This window comes from Trichechus manatus, unplaced genomic scaffold (genome assembly GCF_000243295.1).
Source record: "Trichechus manatus latirostris isolate Lorelei unplaced genomic scaffold, TriManLat1.0 scaffold00022, whole genome shotgun sequence".
Lineage (NCBI taxonomy): Eukaryota > Metazoa > Chordata > Mammalia > Sirenia > Trichechidae > Trichechus > Trichechus manatus.
Window position 1 is genome coordinate 3,556,612 of NW_004443958.1, and position 23,103 is coordinate 3,579,714.

Here is a 23,103-nt window from a genome sequence, read left to right on the forward strand (position 1 = left end):
GGAACACTGATATGTATTTTCCAACGCTAGTCATTGCTATCATGTCTGAGAAAGAAAAAAAAAAAAAAAAAAGATATGCATGTCAAACATGAACAGCCTATTTATGTTTAACACACTGGAGAAATTACTGAAGAAGTAGTTTTGCCCAATACCTGTAATACCATCCAAGTTAACCAAACTTCTGGTATTTTGCCGACTTGAGCAGTCCACAGGTAAAGTCGCTTGAGAACTGCCAAAAGTGTACTTCGTTTTTATACTTTTTACTAAAAAATAAATAAATACTGTTTCGTTGTTTGGGAAATCTTCTCTTTTTTAGATCTTTAATTTCCACCTCTGAAGTCTGCCTATACATTTTGAGATGCATTCATCAAAGTTCCTAAGAAAGATCAATTATGTCATATAATTTTAATGTCAAAGCTCCTCATTCCACCTCCTTATTTAGGTTTATGTGAACATTAGAGCTACGTGACTTGTGGGATAAGAATGGGGCCCTTTAACAATGAAACCGAAGCAGAGGACTTAGTCCTGATTTCTCTCTCTCTCGTTTTAAACAGGAAAATGAAAATACAAGAATGGAAATGACAACACAACGTCAGAAAGACACTTTTAACTTCATTCACTGCAACAGTCACCAACTGGGCAAATGCTACCTGCCATCCAACATTAAGAAACAAAGACCCGGCACTGTGAAAAAGCAACAAAACCCAAACAAAACGAAACAATACAAAGCAATTGCAAATTAATGTAAAAATGGAGTGCAAATGCAACTACAGAATGCAATAAAAACATCAGTGCTGCAGATTCCAGCAGCACTTATCAAAATAATTTCTGAAATGTTTCATCTGAAACATAGACAAAGCAATAAAAAGAGGATATATGTTTATCATTTTAAGCATAACAATGTGAGTTAAGAGCTTAAAAATTAAAAAAAAAAAAAAAAGTACTTGGAATGAATAGTGCTACCCTTTTTTTTCCTAAGTAGGCATAAAAATATTTTCATTTCCTTCTTGTTTTCCATACTGTTGTCAAGAACTTTCATTGTTTCATGTTACCGTTTACAACTTTAATGCACACACACACACACACACAAAAGATATCTACCGCAATAGAAATAGTTGCTTCATTACCTTGTTTGCTACATTTGCAAATGTAAACAGCTAGGCAGAGCCAGAACTGACTCTAATGCATGATGGAATATCTTTGTTGCATACGTACACTGTAGAAAATAATTATTCAATATGTCAGGCACCATTATTTGAAATGTAATACATTAATATTTACTAGAAAAATAAGTTTTTTTTCCTATTTGTTCTCCCAACTTCTTTAATGAAATAAGTTAATCTGACAGTGCATCCAGTAGCTTGTAATATCTTCTACATCTCCGTGGCAAAAAATAAACTACTGGTTGGGACAATATAATGCAATTATGAAAGTCAGTCCTTGTACATACATCCTTGTAGCAAGCATTGAGGCTCGACTAACAGCACCTTTAACCAATTATTTAATTTTCAGTTATTTAGCCCTATTTCCCTGAGCAGTTATGCTGAGGAGCTTTCCCTTCATGGATAGTTTTACAAAGCCTTAAGTATTAAAAGTACTATGAAGACATACTTCGAAGAATCCTATTTAATGCTATTTAACTAAACCTGTATAAATCTACTGAAGGGATTGATCGGTACATATACCAACTGTCAGTCTGTGGTAACGAAACCTTAGACTCTGCCTGACCACAAAGTTTGGAAATCATATTTAACCAAAAGAAAATAAATAAATACAGCAGGTTACCTTGTGGAGAAATACCTTGTGTTCGAAACAAATTAAGCCCATGGTGTGACTTTTGTATACATCTAATCTTTTGAACTGAGGGGGATTCCTTTAGTCATAATGTGCCAAGTGAGATATGCCACCAAGAGGAGGCTTAAAAAACAAATCCCAACTGGTTCGTCACATACAAGAGAGAAATACCTGGCTAAAATTAAAAAAAAAAAAAAAATACTACGTAAGCATTGAGGACATTGTTTTTAAAAATGCATATATATTTGGACAATATGAACCTAAATTGCAAACAAAAGGACTACCGAGTATTTGAACATCTAAAGGACAAAAACAGAGAGGGTGTGCATGTGTATGTACAGGCAGGGCTAGCCAACCAAAACCATTGTGCAACCATCTGTCACTTTTCTTGCTGCTCTCTCACACCTAACCACAGCTCACATTTCTAGGTCTAAATCTGAAACACGGTCAATGAAAGGGGACTGATTTGAGGGGGTGCCATTTTCCTTTCACTGTCCTGGAGATTCCATCTCTCATCTGCCTAGGATTTCACGATACTTCTAAATTTAGGCAACAATTTATAAGTTTTTTAACAAACGGGCCAATGGGCCAGCCCAATACTGCTGTAGTATCACAATATGGAAACCCTTTCAAATTCTAGAACTTTTAGCTCTGTCTTTACAAACATAATGGGTTCGAACCGCCAACCTTTTGGTTAGCAGCCAAGCACTTTTAACCACTGCACCCCTAAGGCTCCATAATAATTACAGTCTGGTGATATTTCACATGGATCATTTCCCCAGTACATAGAAGCCAAGATGGTTTTGGCTTACTGGATTCCAAAAAAATGACTGTTTGCCATCTCTCATTCTTTCTCACTGACCATCTGTCTCACTTTTTTATCTTGGTAACCTACTCATCAAAAGAAAGAATACTAAAAGAAGGGAATTTCATGTTGGATAAGGCAGGCTCTATGAAGTTTTTTTTTTTTTTTTCCTTTCTTTTTCTTTTTTAATAGGTCTTCATAAGACATTACAAGCTATTGAATTCCCATCAAGAAAACCTATTTCTATTTAATTGTGCTAAGTGCTAAGGTTTCACTCTTTAGGTTTTCCATTTTTTTCCGCTTGTGCATTGTTCCTATGTAGGCCCCTCTGGATATGAGTTGTGAAGTCATATTTGTCCGTGCAAAGATGCTGGCATATGCTGCACTGGAAAGGTCCATTCTCACCATGGCAACTCATATGCAAAGCATACATCACGTCATCCAGAAAGACAATGCCACAGTGCACACATTTTGTTGAAAGTTCATCTTGAGTACTTCTATCAACTTTCTCTGTTTTTACTACATTCAAGGGACCTTCATTTTTTCCATTGGATGGTGCCTTGGTTTTCTCCCTGGAGGCACCGTTTGCAGTTGGCCCAGGTCTGGAATGCTTGATCGCCAAATCTAGAGGAATGTCATTGTCTGATCCAACAGCTGAAAAATGAGGAGGCAGATTGAAGGTGGGATAAGGCACATAGTTTTGGCAAGGATTTGGTAGGCCAGGCACATGACTCAAGTAGTGCGGATTCCCAGGAACGGAGAGCTTATATTTACTCCAGAACCGCAGCCAATCAGCTTCACTCTGGAAGTCATTATGTACAAAGGGAAGTCCAAAAAGTGGGTACTGGTACTTTTCAATAGGGCTGCCTGGTGGTGAATAATTTGGGTGTTTTGCAGGTCTCATGTACTTTTCTATGGGACTGCCTCTCTCAGAACTTCCTTTCCCTTCAGAGACGGATGAACTATTTCCTGGGTCTCCAGTACTTTCCTGAGGAGATTTTATCTGAATGTGCAAAGGTTGCATCCTTTTGTGAATATCCAGAGTTTGGCTGACCAGGACTGGCTGCTGAGCAGAATGGCTTTTAGTCAATGAGCCCTGGGCTTCATATTTACTCAGGCTTGGGAGAGGAATTTCTCTCTGGTGACCTTCAGTTAAATGATCTTCCGATCTCCTCTCTAACGGGCTTCCATTGACCTGCTCCTCACTGCTACCCCTTGGCTGTTTGTTGAGCTGCTCAGCCTGAAGTGCCTCTGGGTTAAGGCGCTTTCTTGTTCTTCTCCTAATTATCTGCTCACCATTGTTTTGTTTAATGATGTTTAAAGGTCTGGGAGTCTGCAGAGAACACACACACAATACATAAAAGGGAAACATTAAGAAATACATTAAACTTCATTAAAAATCCCTCACAAATATAAACCATGTTTTAGTTCAAAGCAAGGATAGGATTTATGTTATAGATTTACTAAATCTCCTCCTTTTGCTCTAAGCAGGATAGGGGAAGTAACCAAGGCACACTATGTTAGCCTAATTAAATCATGCCCATCTTTGCAGAGAAGACTGAAAATGATAATCTATTTGAAAACAACTTTTTCAAGCTCCACAGGTTTTGGGATTGCATCATTTAGTAATAAAATTGTGTAGAAAAGTTAGCTGAAGAAGTGGAAATGTGCTTTTCTGAAATATTTCTCAACTTTTGAGTCACACACTAAGATGTCAACAGGGTAACACAGAAGATATGTATTAACGACAACAGTGGAAAAATTATGCATGCTTCATATATAATTTCAAGTATGACTATAAAAATATTAACTATCAGAGCATGAATAATCAAAGAAAAACTGAATTTTAAGGAAAGAGGTAAAGATAATCAAAGCCAATAAAGTGAGTCTTTTTTTTTTTTTTAAATCTCTCTCTCTTAATTTCTCTTTCTTTAACAGTATTTTATATTAGCTATGGAAGATTTAACCTGTTAACAGGTGAAGCATTTGTTTTATGTTGAAAATCTAAATTCATGTGTGGCCTTGGTTCAAATAACTGATCTGTCACACTACTCTGTACTTAAAAGTAAATGCGGACTTTTACTCAGCTTAAGCATTATATGATTGGTAATTACGTGCACGTTCAACAGGTGTTTATACCATATGATGAAAATCCATGGATAAGACTATAATAAAAACTTTACTTGCTTACTGCAAGAACTCTAACTTTGATTTATAAAATGAAGTGACTAAGTCTGATAAAGTAGTGCCTATTTACAGATTAACAATTTTGACAGAGAATCTTTCAGTGGGCTAAATTCTGCTTTTTCTAAAAGATTACTGAAATCAGGAAATAACTGCTACATAAAAATATAAACAAATAGATACACAGATAAATAAATATATATACATATATATAAAATTTGTGAACTATTCCTAAGATGCACCTTAATGTAAGGGAATACCTTTTACATATTAAACACAATACAAAATTAATTATTTTTGGAATTTTCTATTATCACAAAGGTACTTCGAAGAAAAGAAAGATAGTATGCTTGTTCTTAGCAATTCAATTACTGGTATCAGAATGACAATGCCACATCTCTTGGATATGACACATGCATTTATTTTGTTCAGACTGTTCATATTTATAGAGTTCATATTTGTAGTTAAAAATATGTGGTATTTAATCTCGATGTTATAGAGAAATCTGAAATTTGCATTAAAACTTTTTAAAAAACTTCCATAACTTCTGGGGCAGTCTTTGACATGAAATATGAGCACAACCTTTATGCATTTCAATTATGGTTTAAAAAAGTTCAAAACTGAATATATCTTGTCTCTGGAGAGATAAATATTAAAAATAATTTTATAAAGGAGTTTTGTTTGTATCAGTGGTTAAATTATCATAACATACCACAGCAGTAGTTTAATTAATTCTTTGCCTATGATTGGCTACAGTTCAATTAAAATCATTAATGTCAGTGCTCATTAAATGGAAGCTTATTGCTGTGCTTAAACGGTGAGGGTTAAAAAGAAAGTAAAGTGATGGGGAGGAGGGGGAATCTTTCTACTAGCTACATGCTAATAACTAAGTTTTTTAGTTTACCACCAATTAGTATTGTTGGCAGCATACATTTTTTAAAGAGTACTTCCAGCGGTTCATTTATGAGGACTTTTTGTCTAAAACTGTATTCTCTGTAGCTGTAATCTTTTCACTGGATTGTGCTAAGAGCTATGGTAAAATGCCACACGAAATGAAAAAGGCAGAGAGAAACAGATTTCTAAATGGGGTATTCCTATTTTAAGGTCTGCTCTTGTCGTCAGATAAACTTTCTACACTAAGCAATATCTTTCAGAAAGTCAAATGCATATTCAAATAGGGGATTTGTGAGTTTGAATTTTATGGACAATTTTAACTAAAATTTTAGGGGAAAAAAATCGCAGTACCTCGGTGACCCATAGGAAAGAAGCTAGCAAGAGTTCTTAAAACACAAAGCACTACTGCACCTTACATACCTTCATGTATGATAACGGGACTCAGACATCCCACCTAAATACCCACTGGAAGCCCTGCACTTTTGAATGTACCCGACCTTCCTCTCATCTCCCAAAGCAGCCAAGGTGACACTTATAATTCTGAAGATAAACTGGAAAATAAGAATTCCTTCCCTGCCCTATATTTTATACTGACCATTCGAGAGTTTTTTTATTTTTAAAAATGTTTGTGTATTTTTGAAACTTTGAAGGGAGGTTTCTTTTTCCTGCCTAAATAAATTTCACTTTATTCTGACAACCATTAATGGGACTGTTACGTGAAGTTCCCAGAAATCAATCATTTTCCTCTTTTATATCAAAAGAAGCATAATGCATTACTAATGATCTCAAAGGTATCTCACCATAACATCCAAGCCCTCTTTACCATAAATCACATGTGCACTCTAAGTGACTGTATTAAACAACCCTGAGGGGGCAGGCATTGCAGATCAGGGATTGGTACTTATCACACCGCAGACCAGGCCAGTGCTGCCTTATAAAGCTTTTCCTGAAACAAACTAACAAGTTCTTACCGAGTGAAGCTTCTGGTAGAGGCCACACGCATTGCATACATATCCGCCATTTGCATTCTTTCGCCAGAGAGAGGTCTTTGTGGTCAGGCAATTGGCACAAAAAACACCCGAGCCTCTCCGCCTCTGAAATGGAAAAAAAACACAAGGTCAGAGGTGAGTCACGTGATCAGTGGAGTTAGACCAAATCAACCCAGGAGTTTTGTCTTTGGACTAGCTACAATGACAGTATAAAACCACACTGCCCATAATGAGGTCAGGTTCAATTGTGTTTAATAAGGCACCACTGATTTTCATTATAATTAAACCTACAGTGATGGATGAGGTGTGTGGAACACCAAAGGCTTTTCACAGAAACAGCTTTAACTTTTTGAACTTTGGGTTTGGTGCCTTTAATGATGGCTCCGTAATGCTGACTCCTAAAATACACCTTTTAAAAGTGTCAAAACATAAGCCGAAAGACAGAACATGGCAATATGTTTAATATACTTTGGAAAAGGAGGAGCACGTGCTACCTTAGCTTTAAAATACAGCTGAGCTTGGAATAAATGCAGCATATGAACCATTTAAAATTCAACGTGATCTGTATCTTTTTGTATGTCATTTATGTAACGTAATTAAGAGAATATAAAACATTTGATTCTGGTCTTTCGTTTGCAATTTTAAAATCGGAACGAGAACACCCTCTATTTCCCAAAGCTGACAGGACCGGTGGAAACTTCTGCCAACAAGAAGTACAGTATTACTAACGAAAACCCCTATGAGGTGCCTGCTTAAGCCAGACAACATAGTCCCATCAATGGCTATTTATCTTATTTAACTTGGACGTCACAAGCGGATTCCAAATACAAATCCATTTTAGTAGCCTGAATTCAGTAATCACGAGATTCAAAAATCATCTAAGGATATTTAAAAGTAGATAATTAGTACTGCTTGTTCCATTCTTGCTATCAAGTAATGACTGCATTAAACTTCTCATTTAAACAAAAGTCAGGCTGTATTTGTAGGCACAAACACTAACAGGCAGGAAATGGAATTCTTCTGCAGCAAAAAGCCAGTCTGCATTGCAACTTGGCTCTACTTTCTCTAGGAAGCAAAGCCTTTAATGATAAAATATCCATGGTAGATAAGGAATGGAAAAAGTCTTGCTGGAACCCAATTTTATTATAAATTTAAAATTACAAACACTGTAAGTCAAAATTTCAAGGATTCATAAAATTTAGGCAATTTATTTAACTCTGGAGTCCATACTGTAGGAGAGTGGTATCCCTGCCAAGAAAATACAATGGTTATAATTGTACTCTGATACATTTCAAATGGAAAGCTTTCTGCAGACATAATTTTGGCTTCAAGACTGGAACACTTTCTTGGCATTGAAAGGGCATTTGATTCATCGGGTGTTTCACAATGTATCACTAAAAAGACCTGGTGAGCAGCCAGTTCCCTATAGGGTAATTTTTCCATCCAGATGCAAGTGCTATCAGAGGCCCTCGTCAGCTAAACTAATTATGATCTTGCAATTGCTGATGCCTGCTCACTCTAACATTCGACATCCTCCATTAATCATCAATACAAGGAAAATGAATGAAACGTAAAGAAATGAAGGCTGGTAAACTGCACAGCCATAAAAATCTGAAATGAGAGCAATAATTTAACAAGATTGGGGGAATGTTTTCAGTGAGCACAGTCAGGCTAACAACTGCCCTTTTAAACCAAGAACACGATTTCATTAGCGTAGCAGGTTGTGCTACTTTAGGTGATGTAATAAAAGCTAGATTTTTCACAAAGATAATCCCTGGCTCCCCTTTTTCTCCCTCCCCCCAAGTCAGAACCAGGAATGTACCACATGTTTCTAACTCTCAGTAAGAGCCACACCAAATGGTGGATGGGTGTCAGTCCACAACAAGTCCCAGTGGGGAACTCCTGCACAAGTAGAGGCTGCTGCTTCCTGAAAGTCAATGAATTATTAAAGGTGGTGTGTATCAAACACTCTGGGGCCCCCATTATAGAAAGTAAGTTGGGCAGCCTAGTTAGGTTATAACTGTGAAACTTCCCCGGGGCCATGCAAGTCTTTTTTCCTAGATCTAAATAACCAAAAACAAAACAAAACAAAAACACCAAGCCCACTGCTGTTGAGTCCATTCCGATTCATAGCGACCCTATAGGACAGAGTAGAACAGCCCCAAAGGGTTTCCAAGGCTGTAAATCTTTACGGAAGCAGACTGCCACATCTTTCTCCCACGGAGTGGCTGGTGAGTTTGAACTGCCAACCTTTTGGTTAACAGCCAAGCACTTTAAACACTGCGCCACCAGAGATCCTGATCTAAATAACACATCTGACAAATAAACACCAACTTCATCCACATGAAGGCAATGGAAACGTCCATTTGGAAACTAACCACATATATATGGCTGAGTCTCAAACTTGAATGTGTAACCATTCATTCCAGCCTGCTTTTCTTTCCTTATGCCCTGGGTGCTTGACACAGCATGCCAAAGTGGGTGTAATCCTGATTTCAGCGAGTGTTTCAACCCTTGCACAATTTTGTGCTTAATTCTCTTGCAAAGAAAATGCCCTCCATTAGTTAGAGGGAAAATCCTGAAATTACAGCACTAGTTTCCACAGGCACATCTTGCTTTAAGCAGTCCTTGTGCTCCAGTAAAGGCTGTTGCATTTTAGGTGAAGTATATCTTATTTTAAATATATCAGGGGCACTTTGAATTCACTTACTCTGAGAGTCAGTATAGCATGGAGGTTAATAATCAGATTTAGGACTCTGACTACTTGTATTCAAAACTTGTCTCTGCCCTTTGCTAGATGCAACTCTGAGCGAGTTGCTTAACCTCTCTATGCTTAAATTTTCCATCTCTGAAGTGTGAGCTGCTTTGAGTACTATGCCGGTTAATGAATGCAATTAGAACAGTGCCAACCCGTTGCCGTGGAGTTGATTCCAACTCATAGCGACCCTATAGGACAGAGTAGAACTGCCCCTCAGGGTTTCCAAGGAGCGGCTGGTGGATTTAACTGCCGACCTTTTTGGTTAGCAGCCGTAGCTCTTAACCACTGCGCCACCAGGAACAGTGCCAGGGACATGGAAAATGCTCAGTAAGTAGGCTCTCTGTCAAGGGGATTTTATTCTTCTCTTGTAAAAGAAAAAAATTTTGTTAGTTTTATTTTTTAAGTTCATCTCCTCAACCTAGTACTGAGCATTTGAGATATGCTTAACAGATATTGTTGAATATTATCAAATGTATTTCATTGGTACCAATCTTATCAAATACGAGAATGGAAAGTTGAGTCAGAGTGAAATAACTAGGTGTTCACACCTAGAATTCAATAGGAGCTTGCTTACGTGGGGGTGGAGAGTGGGAGGTAGGTGAGAAGTATTTCACACGTAGTTACCTCCCATCTAAACAAATTTAGCACTTTGGTAAGCATTACAGAACCTTATTTTTGGTGCACGTGGAATTCCCAGAAGCAACAGAGAAGGTGGAAGAAGTTGATAGCGTCCCTACCTGTGTGACCGTAGAACCATGTCATGTCTTTCAAAGCTACAACACAGATGAAAGGTCTGTGTATAATGTAACCTGGCTGGACACAGTAAGGCATTTCTTTTGAAGCTATCAGCATCCTTAGCCCAATCAAGTGCAGAGAAGAAGTCTGCTGCCAAAAAAAGGCCAAGGAGAAGCCCCTCCCACCTCACTTTTTAAAAACGTTGGCCTTGTTAAAGAAAAAGAAAAGCACTAAAGACTTATTTCATTCATAGCTTATCATGCATGACAGAGTTTTAAAATATTTTGTCATTCTCCTTTATACTATGTTTGTTTAGGACAGAAATCACGTCTCCTAAAATTCATCAAATATTCCAAGTTATAAGCTACCCAGGTTAGTGCTCTGTCTTGAGTGGCTCATAATGAATAGAGTTGAAAATAAACTTGCTTGCTATTACTTTTATCATTAGCATTCACTCTTAATTTTAAAACAAACAAACAAAAAGTTTCTGGTGTTCTTTTTTAATATATTGTTTAAATGTCTTCCAGTTAGGTTGACAAATACATTTTGTTGATGGCTGATCATGTTGTTGAAGATAAAATCAAGAAAATTAATTTTCCAGTCCTCTAAACTTATTTCTAAGAGACGGCTAATGCCAGGTACTTGCTATAACCACAGAAATAAGGTGAGGTAGAAGTGACCTTTATTTCTCCTCATATCTCCTTGATTTACATCAGTACACTCATACATTGCTGATGGTTCTATATGCGTATATATGTATGTGTGTGTTTAAATAATATGATTTTTCCTCTTTTCCTACAAACTGTTTTTAAGAGATAGTATTTGTATTTGATCTTGTGCGGGAGAGGGGAGAATTATGGGTCATACGTTTAAGGACACTGTTGGAAGAGCAAATCACAGGAATAAGGAGCCGGTGGACAACACCAGTAAGAGGGGCCCTGGTACTGCAGTGGTTTAAAGCACACTTGACTGCTAACTGAAAGGCTGGAGGTTCAAATCCACTAGCTGCTCCGTGGGAGAAAAATGAGGCAGTCTGCTTCTATAAAGACCACAGCCTTGGAAAGCCCATGAGGCAGTTCTACTCTGTCCTACAGGGTCCTATGAGTCGGGATTGACTTGACAGCAATGGGTTTGTTTTTTATTTCGTTTGTTTGTTTAACACCAATGACACAAATGAGGGGCATATTTAGCATGATTCTTAATCTCCTCTCAGACTGAGGGAAAGCTACGCTCACATATCTAAAGCCACAACACCGTTGTAGCATTCTCTGCCCCTGAACTTCTCTAAGTTTACCTTCCACTTCTATTTAGGTGGGCTCAATGAAGAGCAACAGTGAAGAAAGGTCAGCCAAAACCCCAAATATACACGACAGTCACCTCAACTAAAAATTTCTACAGAAAACATTCTGGAATCAATAATTTGATGAAATTACTGTTTTTCCACCAAATTTTTAATGATTTGACTAGCAGTTTTTAGGTCGTATTTGTGCTGCGTCTATGCTATTTTCTGTTGTCTGGTAATTTCCGGTGTGAAAAAGGAAGGGTGATGATAAGCACATTTCATTGCAAGGAATTTTGAGGCAAAGTTGGTGACTGGCCTACCAAGTGCTTTTCAGCGATAATTACTGCAATTCTTCCGATTACTTGTTTCCTTTCCACATTTCAAGCGTATCATAATCACAATACAGATTTTCCTAACAGCAATCTAAGGTGACAATCATCCACCCCAGGATTTGAAACAGAAAATGATGCACCCATTTTTGTATAAGAACAGTTCAAAGTCAACATATACATATGCACACACACACTATTTCCTGCATTGGACTAAACCAACAAATAATAATGACTAAATAATTATCTAAGAAAAAAAAAAAACTTTAATCTTTAGGTTCACAGCTAACCCCTGTATGAGTGTAACGAGAGTTCAATTATTCTCAAAGCTTCCCGTGCAAGTTTTGCTTTTGGGGAAAATCCTTAGTTACATATCATTCTGGGCTGAGATTTGGCCCATGTGTAAACCCAGATGTGACTTTAGACCAAAAATATAAAGAAAGAAAGAAAATGCTTTAAATTTGTTCAGCTGTTTTTACTGCTTATTATATTTTATTATTTGAAGATTAGCCAAAAACCAAAAAATTAAGATTTTCAAGTTTCATTATTAATAAAGAACTGATTTCATCTGATTAATAAAAAGTAAATTTGACTGAAATACTCATTCAAGTGGCTTAACATTTAGAGACATGGATATTCATCTCCAAGATATTCGAAGTTTCCATTGGTAAAAGAATTTGTGCAGAAATAATCTTTTATAATAGTTTTCTATGAATAAGAACCATACTGAAACCATGTAATTACATAACAAGCCTTGATAGGCAGAGTTATTTACTCACATTTTTTATGGTTTTTATATCTCAACCATTTTAAATTGAATCAATCTGAAATTTGATATATGTGCTGTTAGTCTGGATGTCCCCCAAATATTTTTTAACTCTTTAGATGATTTCTGTGTTTATTCAATCATGTTAAGAGTCTTTGGCAAACATCCTTTGAGGGAAATGCACAGGCAGCTTGGATAGAACATTCTGGTACAATTTTGCAGTAATAAGATTACAGTTGTAAATTTCATTCAATTGAGTTCTGGGATTAATTACTGAGTGTCCACTATGTGCCTGGTACTGTGCTAGAGGCTGGGACTGCAGTGATGTGTAAAACAAAGATGGTCAGTAATCTTGCAGAGTTTCCACTAGAATCTGCTAAAAACATACTGAGTGGAATTAAGTGTCACAGAGACTGTTCATGAATATTGACAGTTTAATTCATGCAATTATGTGGAAAATGTTCTGGATTAAAAAAAATAAAACCAAAACAAAAACCAAATCATTTCCCATGAATGAATCCCATATAAATGCTGAAAGCTATCTAATAATCAGAAAGCTTACCCTCTGTGCTCCTTTTAAAAACGGGTAATAGTTCAGTCATTTCAGAAACAAGTTGACACCTGTGTTTATCGTCTCATCAGTGATACTGTCCTATCAATAACAATTGTCCTATTCACCACCAAAAGAGTTGAAATGAATTAAATAATATGTTCATGACGTCATATATATTAGGCACCCAATCATTGTTTAAGAAATGGTATTTTTTAGTCCCTATCACGATTATTCACCAAGAGACGCAGAAAGCCACCCCCTACGCCATGGAACTAACAGTCTACTGACTACACACCAGTAGACTCTACAGAATCTACAGAAGGCAGCAGCTAAAATAAAGATAGACAGTGGCTTGCAATGAACACCTCTATAATTAATAGCCAGATTTTTACCAAAAGCACAGCTGGCCAACAGTTTAGCAAGAGCGGGGAAAGAACTCTGCCAACAGAAAGCAATCACTACCAATGTCCTGGTTGACTTTTGTTTCCCAATAAAATTGTGAAGAATCATTTAAAATGAGTTGTACAGCAAGTCTATGGTTGTTTTTAAAATAGCCCTCTTTGCCTTTAGATTCCTTGTCAGAAAATTGAAGAGACCATAAGGTTCAGCCAAGAACCCATCTTACAATCACCTACTACAGAGTTTGGAAACAAAATCTGTTAACCTTGCTTATTAAATTCACTTCCTCAACACAACAGCAATGATAATGTAGACCAGTGTAAACTAAGCTGACACCTTTGGCTAAGAGCAATGGAACAACTTTTGTTTCAGGGCATGAGGCAATATATACTCTAGAAATCAATCATACATTGGGCCCAGGTACAACGTGCCCAAGACTTGTCCCACTGACACATCACCCCAGGGGATGTTGCACACTGCACAGGTAATGCTGATCTGCACACATTAGCTCCATCTCCTCTGAGATGCAAGTGATAGCTCTTGGAGTGGGATAACCAAAATTTTCCAATGTACACCCCACATTTTACATCATTTATATGGATTCTTCAAATCTGAAGATTTTAGAAATTTATCACACAGAATTTTATAACCCATTACATAAGTCTGAGGGACTCCAACTCTCCACGCTTATATTTGATAAATGAGCAAACTAAACATCCAATGTCATACACAGGTTACACGGCAGAATCAGGACTAGAAAAACTCAGATCTTTGCAGGCTAACCCAGGCTGTTTCCATAATAATGTTCTACATTTACAGCAAGTATGCATTTGGACAGCTAAAGATACAGTTGAAAATTTATGTCTGTGCTGTCTTTTTTCATTTCATGTGAAAACCATTATTATAACTACTCAAGTCTCTCCTTGCTTCTATTTCTGCCACCATGTATCCATTTTCACCTTTCCTTCAGCTACAACAATTGTTAGAAAGTTGCTCTACAGGGACTTTCTAGTATGCCGGTGCCAAAATCCGACACTGAAAAGTGGGGGAAAAAAACGTTTCGGAGGCTTAGTTAAAAAATCTTAGCACCTCTTAAGCAACCTTAGGCTTGAGAATAACACAGAAGTGAGTATCTTTCAATATATTTATTGTATATGTTATTTATACAATATATATTGTTAACATGTTTATTATGGGAGCATCTCACATTCTAAAAAATAAAATACCAGTAATAGAGTAGAGACTTCTCTGGAAATAACCTCAAGTCCAAAGGTCTCAGCTTCTAAGCACTTAATTGAAGAGAAAAATATTTTATGTACTGTGTAGGATTGCCTTTATAACAGATAATGCTGATGGTGGTTATTTTCAATGAATTAGAAAATACCAAACAATAATCAACATTTCTTCTCCTATTAGCTAACAGTTACTGGTCTATGAAGCTTTACCATGCGTAAGGCAGTTACATACGTATTAGTAGTTCCTCAATGGTTCCTAACTTTTTGGGAAGTCATAAATTCTTTTGATAAAACTAATGACTCTCTCCCCAGAAAAAATAAACGTGCAAAATATTTTGCAAAATAATTTCAGGATGTATCCAAAGACTTTGTATGTACCCGGGTGCCCGTGGATCCAAAGGCTAAGAATCTCTGATGTATATTATCCCATTTTAGAGTCAAAGTGAAGCATTAGATATTACTATTCTCCTTTTATTGATGATGTGAAAGACAGAATGATTCTTTAACTTATCTAATGTCCAAAAATATATCCTGGTCTCTACGTCCAGGCAAAAAAAGACAGGATCATATTCTAAAAAGCATTTTGGGGATCAAATACGTGGCACAATCCTCTTGTCTGACTACTTTTTGTGACTTTTTAACAGTCACCATCATAACAGCTAATATTCACCGAGTATTTATTCTGTGCAAGATAAGATACTATAGGTTTAGTTTCATTATTTATCTTTGAAACCATCCTAAGAAGCAGGCATACTAGTATTTACCAATCCCTCCATTTTACAGATGAGAAAACTGAGGCTTAGAGACATTTTCCAACTGTGAAATAGTGAGTCTAAAATTCAAACCCAGCTCTCCCTTTTGCAGAGCTAGGGTTCTTAACCACATTTGAGGCCCTATTTCTAAAGAGGTGATTTGGGAATTTTTATCAAAAATAATTCACCATAACCTCACTTTGAAGAACCCTTATCTCTTTACACTGCCCTATAACAGCTGACTGAAATTATGCAAGTTTTGAGGTACGAGACAGAAATGACTCCTTCTTAATCAGATACAGCAATGAGCTGTTTTGAGGTTGATAGATACAGTCATAGCCAGAGAACAGAGCATTTGGCTGATGGATAGACAGTGGTGACGAAGAGCGGTGGGGTGCAGTACATGCGTTTTGATTCTACTGTCTCAAAAAAAAAAGGGTGTGAAATTAGCGTCTGTTTAAAATCAGAAATTAGTGACATCACTGGCTTAGCCACTGATAATGTCTGTCCCCATGTGAGGGCAGCTGCAAACTCGGGTTTTCTGTTTGATTTTGCACTCATCTTGGCTGGAGATGGGGCAGGAAAAATGGTGCTGTGGTTTTGACAACTTCTGCAAACACACATGTTCAGGTAACAATTTACTGGATCGCTTTTTACACATTTGTATTTTCCCGGACAGAGACCTTTTGCAATGTTTGGTATCAAACACAGAATACTACTAATTCTGAAAGATGAGGTTATCTTGCCAAATTCCTCAGGATTCAGAAAGTATGAAAAGATTTGTATAGATACTTCTCATCCTTTAAATACCCCATTATTATACATAAACATATTATACATAAATATATACATAAACATTCCTAATCTATCCATGGAGTTTACTTTTATACTTTCATGTGTGATACAGTTTCCCTTCTATTACAGAACAGCAAGGACACAAATTATTTTTAACTCTCAACACTATTTACAGGCTATCCAGTTGAGAGGAGACAGTATAGATCAGATGTTAAAACACAGCATGTAGTCTGCTCAGTGGAAAGATGGTAACTACTGCTTAACTGCATTTTAACAAAAACTATAGAAATACAAGAGTTAAATACACTGAGGGTCAAAATAGGTTAGAGTGATATTTAAAAACTGCAAATGTGCCAACAAGAGACCTTAACACCTAGTATGCAACTTGGCTAATTACCTGACAGACTACATGGGGAATACTTCGTGTACCATTTCATTCTCTAAAAAAAAAAAATCCCGATGTCGTCAAGTTGATTCTGACTCATAGAGACCCTACAGGACAGAGCAGAACTGCCCCATAGGGTTTCCAAGGAGTGGCTGGTGGATTCGAACTGCCAACCTTTTGGTTAGCAGCTGGGCTCTTAACCAGTGCCCCACCAGGGCTCCCTTCATTCTCTGGTACTTTTAAAGACACGAGGGAGAAAAAACCCAACTCCTATGGAAAATGAACTTGAATGTCATTTAACTTTGGAATCTACAAATAATTCTTTTAAAACGTTATCACATTTTTATTCAATTTTACATTTCCAAAGGGCACATAACATCATTGGTGTTTAAGTACACCTTCCCTATGGTTAAAATAAGTGCCTGGTATGTTATACCATTGTTCAAATGGAAGATGTGCCTTTAAATAAGAGCTCTTTGACTACTACAGGCACAAGTGAACGTGAGCAGATAATTTCATTACAGAGGTACCGCGCAGACAGGGCAATCTAAGCTGATTTTTAAAGTTTTAATAACATTATTTTAAAAAGACAACTTGGAATTATGAATTTCCTTAACAATAATGATGTAATTTTGTAATAACTGAAATCTATTCATGGGAAAACTGCCTCTTCAATAACTCACCCAGTCAATTACACAGGAAAGTACTGTAATAGGCTGTCCCCCGTCAAATAGCTCACGTACATGACTTCCTTTTCAATTACCAACTTGTCTGCACTGCCATCTGTAAAAACGAACACATACCTTGCGCTGCCAGTTTCTGCTTTTGCACTTCCATTAGTGGGACTGGCTGCAGCTGCTCAAGAAGAAAGCAATGATTGTCTTTGTTTATATATATATGAAAATATATAAATATATGTTCTCCCTCTAGTACTACCGTATCAGCTCAAGGTAATCCATTGTCTTGGGTAGGGGACTGCACTCAATAGCCTTCCTCGGGCCTGGTTCTCTCTGTGATCTGGAGTTTGTTAAATCACACTCTATCACATACCAAGGCAAGGGCTACTGCATCGCATCAAGTATTCTCGAGACTACCCTTCAGTCATTCACACCAGGAGGAACACTTAAAATCATTTTATGCTCTGACTTTTTATACATTGAGCAGAGTATCAGGAAACCAATACTGAGGCCTGGCAGCACATCCTGAGACACAAAACTCCTGGCGAGAGAGACATTATTTCATGAGAGTGGCTCTGAAAATATAAAACACACAGTACCTTCTCTAAAACTTTATTTTCCCTTGCCTTATAGTCATACTTTCTTTTCTGTCGACATTATATTTTTCCCTAGCCAAATATTAAACTGTTCACAAACCCTGCAGAAGATGCAAACAAATTATAGCAACAAATTACTCTCAATTAATTTTTAAAGTGGCTTACCTAAAAGAAATAGTTCTCTCTGCTGTGAGTAATACGAGGAAAAGAAAAGACTGGTATTTGTCGAGCTCTCAAACAAAATAACAATATTTTTTTTCTTTAAAAGAAGATTCATAGAGGATCAAAAAGAAAAAAAAAGAAAACAATAACAAAAAAACTGACCTGGTTTTGACTTATCCTGTGCTATTTCCCATTTACAAATGTACCCCTAATCTTTCAAAACTACTTTTCTTCATAAAACGTACTTTGTTGTTAAGTTAATGTGTCAGCTTAGCTTTTGGAACGCTGAAATGCTTAATTGACACTGAATTGTCTTAAATCACCAAATAGCTGCGATTTAAGATAGAGTGCTGGTTTCTGATTATTTACACATGCAAGTCACTACAGGGTACTGAGGGTGTCTAGAAGGAAGGGTCTATTTTTTTTCAATCTTTGAATTTGCACTGCACCTAGTATAGGGCACTTAATTAATAATAACTTATTTGAATTGACCTTTATTAGAAGGAGACAGAAGATACTGGCAATTTTAATAAAGAGCCGTTCTCTTAAAACATACGTGTGTGTTTGTATACACATACATACATGATATGATTGAAAGATTATACTTAAAATGTAGCTTTATTCATGAAATATAAATGGCAGTCTTTGTTACAGAAAACAAGTCTTGACTGAAAATAGTTTCACTTTTGGGAGGAATGAATATTTTCATTACTATGGTCAGAAATATCATAGATTAGAAATAAAAATGCAAAAGAAAATTAATAATTTCTGTACCATGTTGAGACTATCTCTTCTTCAAGGGAAAAGAAAAGGAATGAGCCTTGTTTGCTTGATTGTTAGCTTTCTGAGAAATCTGCAGAATTTACAGAACTGGCATATATTGGCGTGTGTATGAATGTATGTATATACTACATATATACACATAAATGATTCCATTGAAACATTCTCGGCACTATCATGAACTGAGATGTTGCTAATTACTTTTATTTTTATTCTAGCAGTATCATGTTTTATGAGTGGGGCTAAAATGCCAATAATGTTCATATTAAAGAGGAAAAAGTGCATAAATTTCCTGGAGAGTTGAGAATAACTACACGTACCGAGGACTATGAAAAAAAATTTAAGTGGTAGAATACCTAAGACAGTGTCTTATATTTCAGCCCAATAATTATTCAGTTTAAATAGGTAGAAAATAAGGTATTGATACTTTGCGATTCATGTTTATTACTGATTCACTTTTATTATTGTTAGAGTTCTCTCTATACTCTATATACATATATAATGAATTCACATAAATAATTATGTATAGGATACTACCCAATACCGTGCTTGACATATATCAGGCACTCAATGGACATTAAATTCCTTCTTTCTTCCTTAATTTCAGTACGCACTGAATAATCAGGTCTCAGAAAGTAAAGTACATGTTAAAACTCTTTTTGGGACTTTTCAGAACTGCTGAAGCTTGAGATAGGAGAGATCTGTGTATGTTCTGAATAAAAACAAAGAAAAAAAGTAAGAGAAATGTACTGCTAGAGAATCACTAGCAAACTTTTCAAAAAGTTAATGCATGGGAAATACATATTTAATTTCCACATGTTGTGAGCATCTGCCTGCTTTCTACTGAAGGTAACGAAACATATATTGTGGTAGTTTAGATAATAACCACCATTTGCTGAGCCCCAACCATGCACCTTATTCTGCATCTTTGATGTGTACACATGTATGGAACTCAATATCTATAGCTATATATTTGCGTATATATGTACAAAACTTACAAAAAGGGACTCACAAATATTTATTTTATTTTTCCAACATGAAGCAAGTATGGATAGTGATCCTAAAACTCCCACGTTTAGGTGACTGTCTTAAAGAAAGTTTATCATATTGATAACTATGCATTTAAAAATCCATGAATATCTCTCTCCTCTCCCTTTCTCTTGTCCTTTCTTCCTCTCTCCCTCCTTCTCTCTTCCGTTCTCTCTTTGACTGCTTACCTAAAGACCTTTAAGCATTCATTATATAAACCAGTTTGGGGATGACTCATTCACTTTCACAGGCTTTATGAGTATCAAAGACACATATTTCTTACCCAAAAAACTAAATGGAAATTTGAGGGAAGATCAGTGGCTTCTGAAATTTTTTAGAATGTAAAGGAATGTTTTGTAGATCCCTCATGTGTATTACTCAATTCTAGCACCAGATAGCTTGCTTATTTTCATACAGTGTCACTTCATAAATTCTATACATTATCATAAAATATGACAATGGATATTTAACACATAGATTACACATAAAGTTGATTTCACTTAGATTTGTATAGATTCAGACTTAGAAACCTGTATACAAGTATTAATTTTGTGTATTGGCTGCAAATTTATATCCATAAGAAGCCATTTGGAATTTAACTGACATTCTCCACTTTACAAATTTATATTTGAATACGAGCCCTGGAAGCTCAGTGGTTAAAAGCACTTGGCTGCTAACCGAAAGGTCGGCGGTTCGAACCCACCAGCTGCTCTGTGAAAGAACGATGTGGCGGTTGGCTTCGTTAAAAGACTTACAGCCTTGGAAACCTATAGGCAGTTCTACTTCATCCTATAGGGTTGCTATGAGTCGTAATCGATTCGACGGCAGTGGGTTTTTTTTTTGTTATACTTGAATATATACACATGCACACACATTTAAAATATGTGCTTGTATACACACACCCACTTTTTTTTCAAACAAAGTAGCTTCAAGGTTCTCTACTTTAATACACTTAAAAAATTCATAAACTGATGGTCTTGTATTTTAGAACATCAAGCCCTGTTGGCACAGTGTCTAAAGTGCTGGGCTGCTAACTGAAAGGTCAGCGGTTTGTATCTATTAGCTGCTCCGCAGGAGAAAGATGTGACAGTCTGCTTCCGTAAATATTACAGCCTTGGAAACCTTATGGGGCAGTTCTATTCTGTCCCATAGGGTCGCTATGAGTTGGAATTGACTCCACGGCAATGTTTATTTTTATTTTTAAACAACAGAATGTCACACTTCCTTCCCAAGTTACAGGGTTATATCTGACTCAGAAGATAAAATATCTCTCTGATGAAAAAAAAAATTGCTGTCAAGTTGATTGCAACTCAGAGCAACCCTATAGGACAGAGTAGAAGTGCCCCATAGGGTTTCCAAAGAGTGGCTGGTGGATTCAAACTGCTGACCTTTTGGTTAGCAGCTGAGCTCTTTTTTTTTCCCTTGTACTTTAGATGAAGGTTTACAGAACAAACAGTTTCTCATTAAACAGTCGGTACACATATTGTTTTACGACATTGGTTAACAACCCCACAACAAGTCAACACTTTCCCTTATCAACCTTGAAGGACTATTTTTTTTTTTTGTGAAAATATACATAGCCAAAGATACACCATTTCAAAAATTTCTACATGTACAATTCAGTGATGTTGATTACATTCTTCCAGTTATGCTGCTATTCTCACTATCCTTTTCCAAATTATTCCATCACGTTGTCTTCAAACTCACTGTCCCCTAGGCCTCCCATCAAACCTTTTGAGTTGCTGTTGTCAATCTGATCTCACATAAATCTTTTTTTTTTTTTTTGTACTTCAGATGAAGGTTTACAGAACAAATAGTTTCTCACTAAACAGTTAGTACACATATTGCCCTATGACAATGGTTAACAACCCCATGACATGTCAACACTATCCTTTCTCAACCCTGGGTTCCCTATCACCAGCTTTCCTGTCCACTCCTGACTTCTAGTCTTTGTCCCTGGGCTGCTGTGCCTCACTAGTCCCGTTTTGTTTTATGGGGCTGTCCAATCCCCGGCTGAACAATGAACCTCGGGAGTGACTTCACCACTGGGTTAAAAGAGTGTCCGGGGGCCATAGTCTCGGCCTGTCTCCAGTCTCTGTCAGGCCAGTAAATCTGGTCTTTCGTGTGTGTGTTAGAATTTTGTTCTACATCTTTATCCAGCCCTCTCCAGGACCCTCTGTTGTGATCCCGGTCAGAGTAGTCAGTGGTGGTAGCCAGGCACCATCTAGCTGTACTGGACTCAGCAGCTGAGCTCTTAACCACTGCACCACAAGGGCTCCCAAATGAAGGAAGGCAGTAATTAAAAAATAAACAGAACGGACTGATTTGGTGCCAGACTAGAACACAAAGTAATTCACATTTACCAAAAAAAAAAAAAAAAAAAAGTGAAGTTAATGTAAAGAAAACTGTGCCTAAAACAAAAGTTATAAATTTTAAAGAAGAAAACCACCATTAGCAGAAGTTTAGCTAATTAGTTGATATAATGACAGCTTTTATGTGTGTAGGTTTACCAATTTCAGAAATGACCAAATTATTCCACTTATATCATTAACTTGACCTCTTCTAGAATTTGACCTTCCTAATAGATTTGTTTCATAAGATGACATTGTGAACAGCTGTGCTATTCTTTCTTGAACTTGACTTTTTTGTTTTTTTTAAATGGCTGAAAATAGGCCGGATTTACTAAGGCATGTGTACTTTTTGGTAACAGTTGAGAAATGGAGGGATCAGAAATGGAAAAATAATGTTAGTTCCTACTTTAACAAGTCATTTTGAAACTCAGACATGAACACTTAAGCATTAAAAACATTTGTGACCAGTTGAAAAAATGATACAGAAGAATTTAGAAATATCACCATGAACTGAGTTCATTAATATAAAGAGGCGTGATTATTAAAATGAGGAAGCAATACAACTGAATGTTTTGATCTTCCAACCTCAACCACTGAGTGGATGTGATCATATGCCCATTGCAAACTGCAATATAAAGACTGGATAGTAAGGCCCCCTCCAGGTTTTTGGTTTTTCAAACCAGATATAAATCAGGATTAAGTTAGACAATTTGCCAAGTTTCTTACAGGCCAAAATGACTTGCAGATATATTAGGATCTTAATCTATCCTAAGAATACTTCCAGATAGATTATATTTAATGTAGCAACTAAATAATAAATATTTTGGTTTAATCTGAATTCTGTCTTTACTCT

At 36.6% G+C, this 23,103-nt stretch overlaps 1 protein-coding gene across 3 annotated transcripts in view; it reads right to left on the minus strand.

The window, feature by feature from the left end:
* Window positions 1-1,004: 1,004 nt before the first annotated feature.
* TRPS1 (transcriptional repressor GATA binding 1) overlaps window positions 1,005-23,103 on the minus strand; it is a 274,383-nt gene continuing 252,284 nt past the window's right edge. For all 3 annotated transcript variants that reach the window (XM_023728164.1, XM_023728163.1, XM_004372960.2), the window contains 2 exons: window positions 6,649-6,771; window positions 1,005-3,932 (listed from right to left, as the gene is read on the minus strand). In XM_023728164.1, the coding sequence (XP_023583932.1) occupies window positions 2,871-3,932; window positions 6,649-6,771 (1,185 nt within the window). In that variant the 3' untranslated portion in view covers window positions 1,005-2,870. The remainder of the gene's footprint in view (window positions 3,933-6,648; window positions 6,772-23,103) is intronic.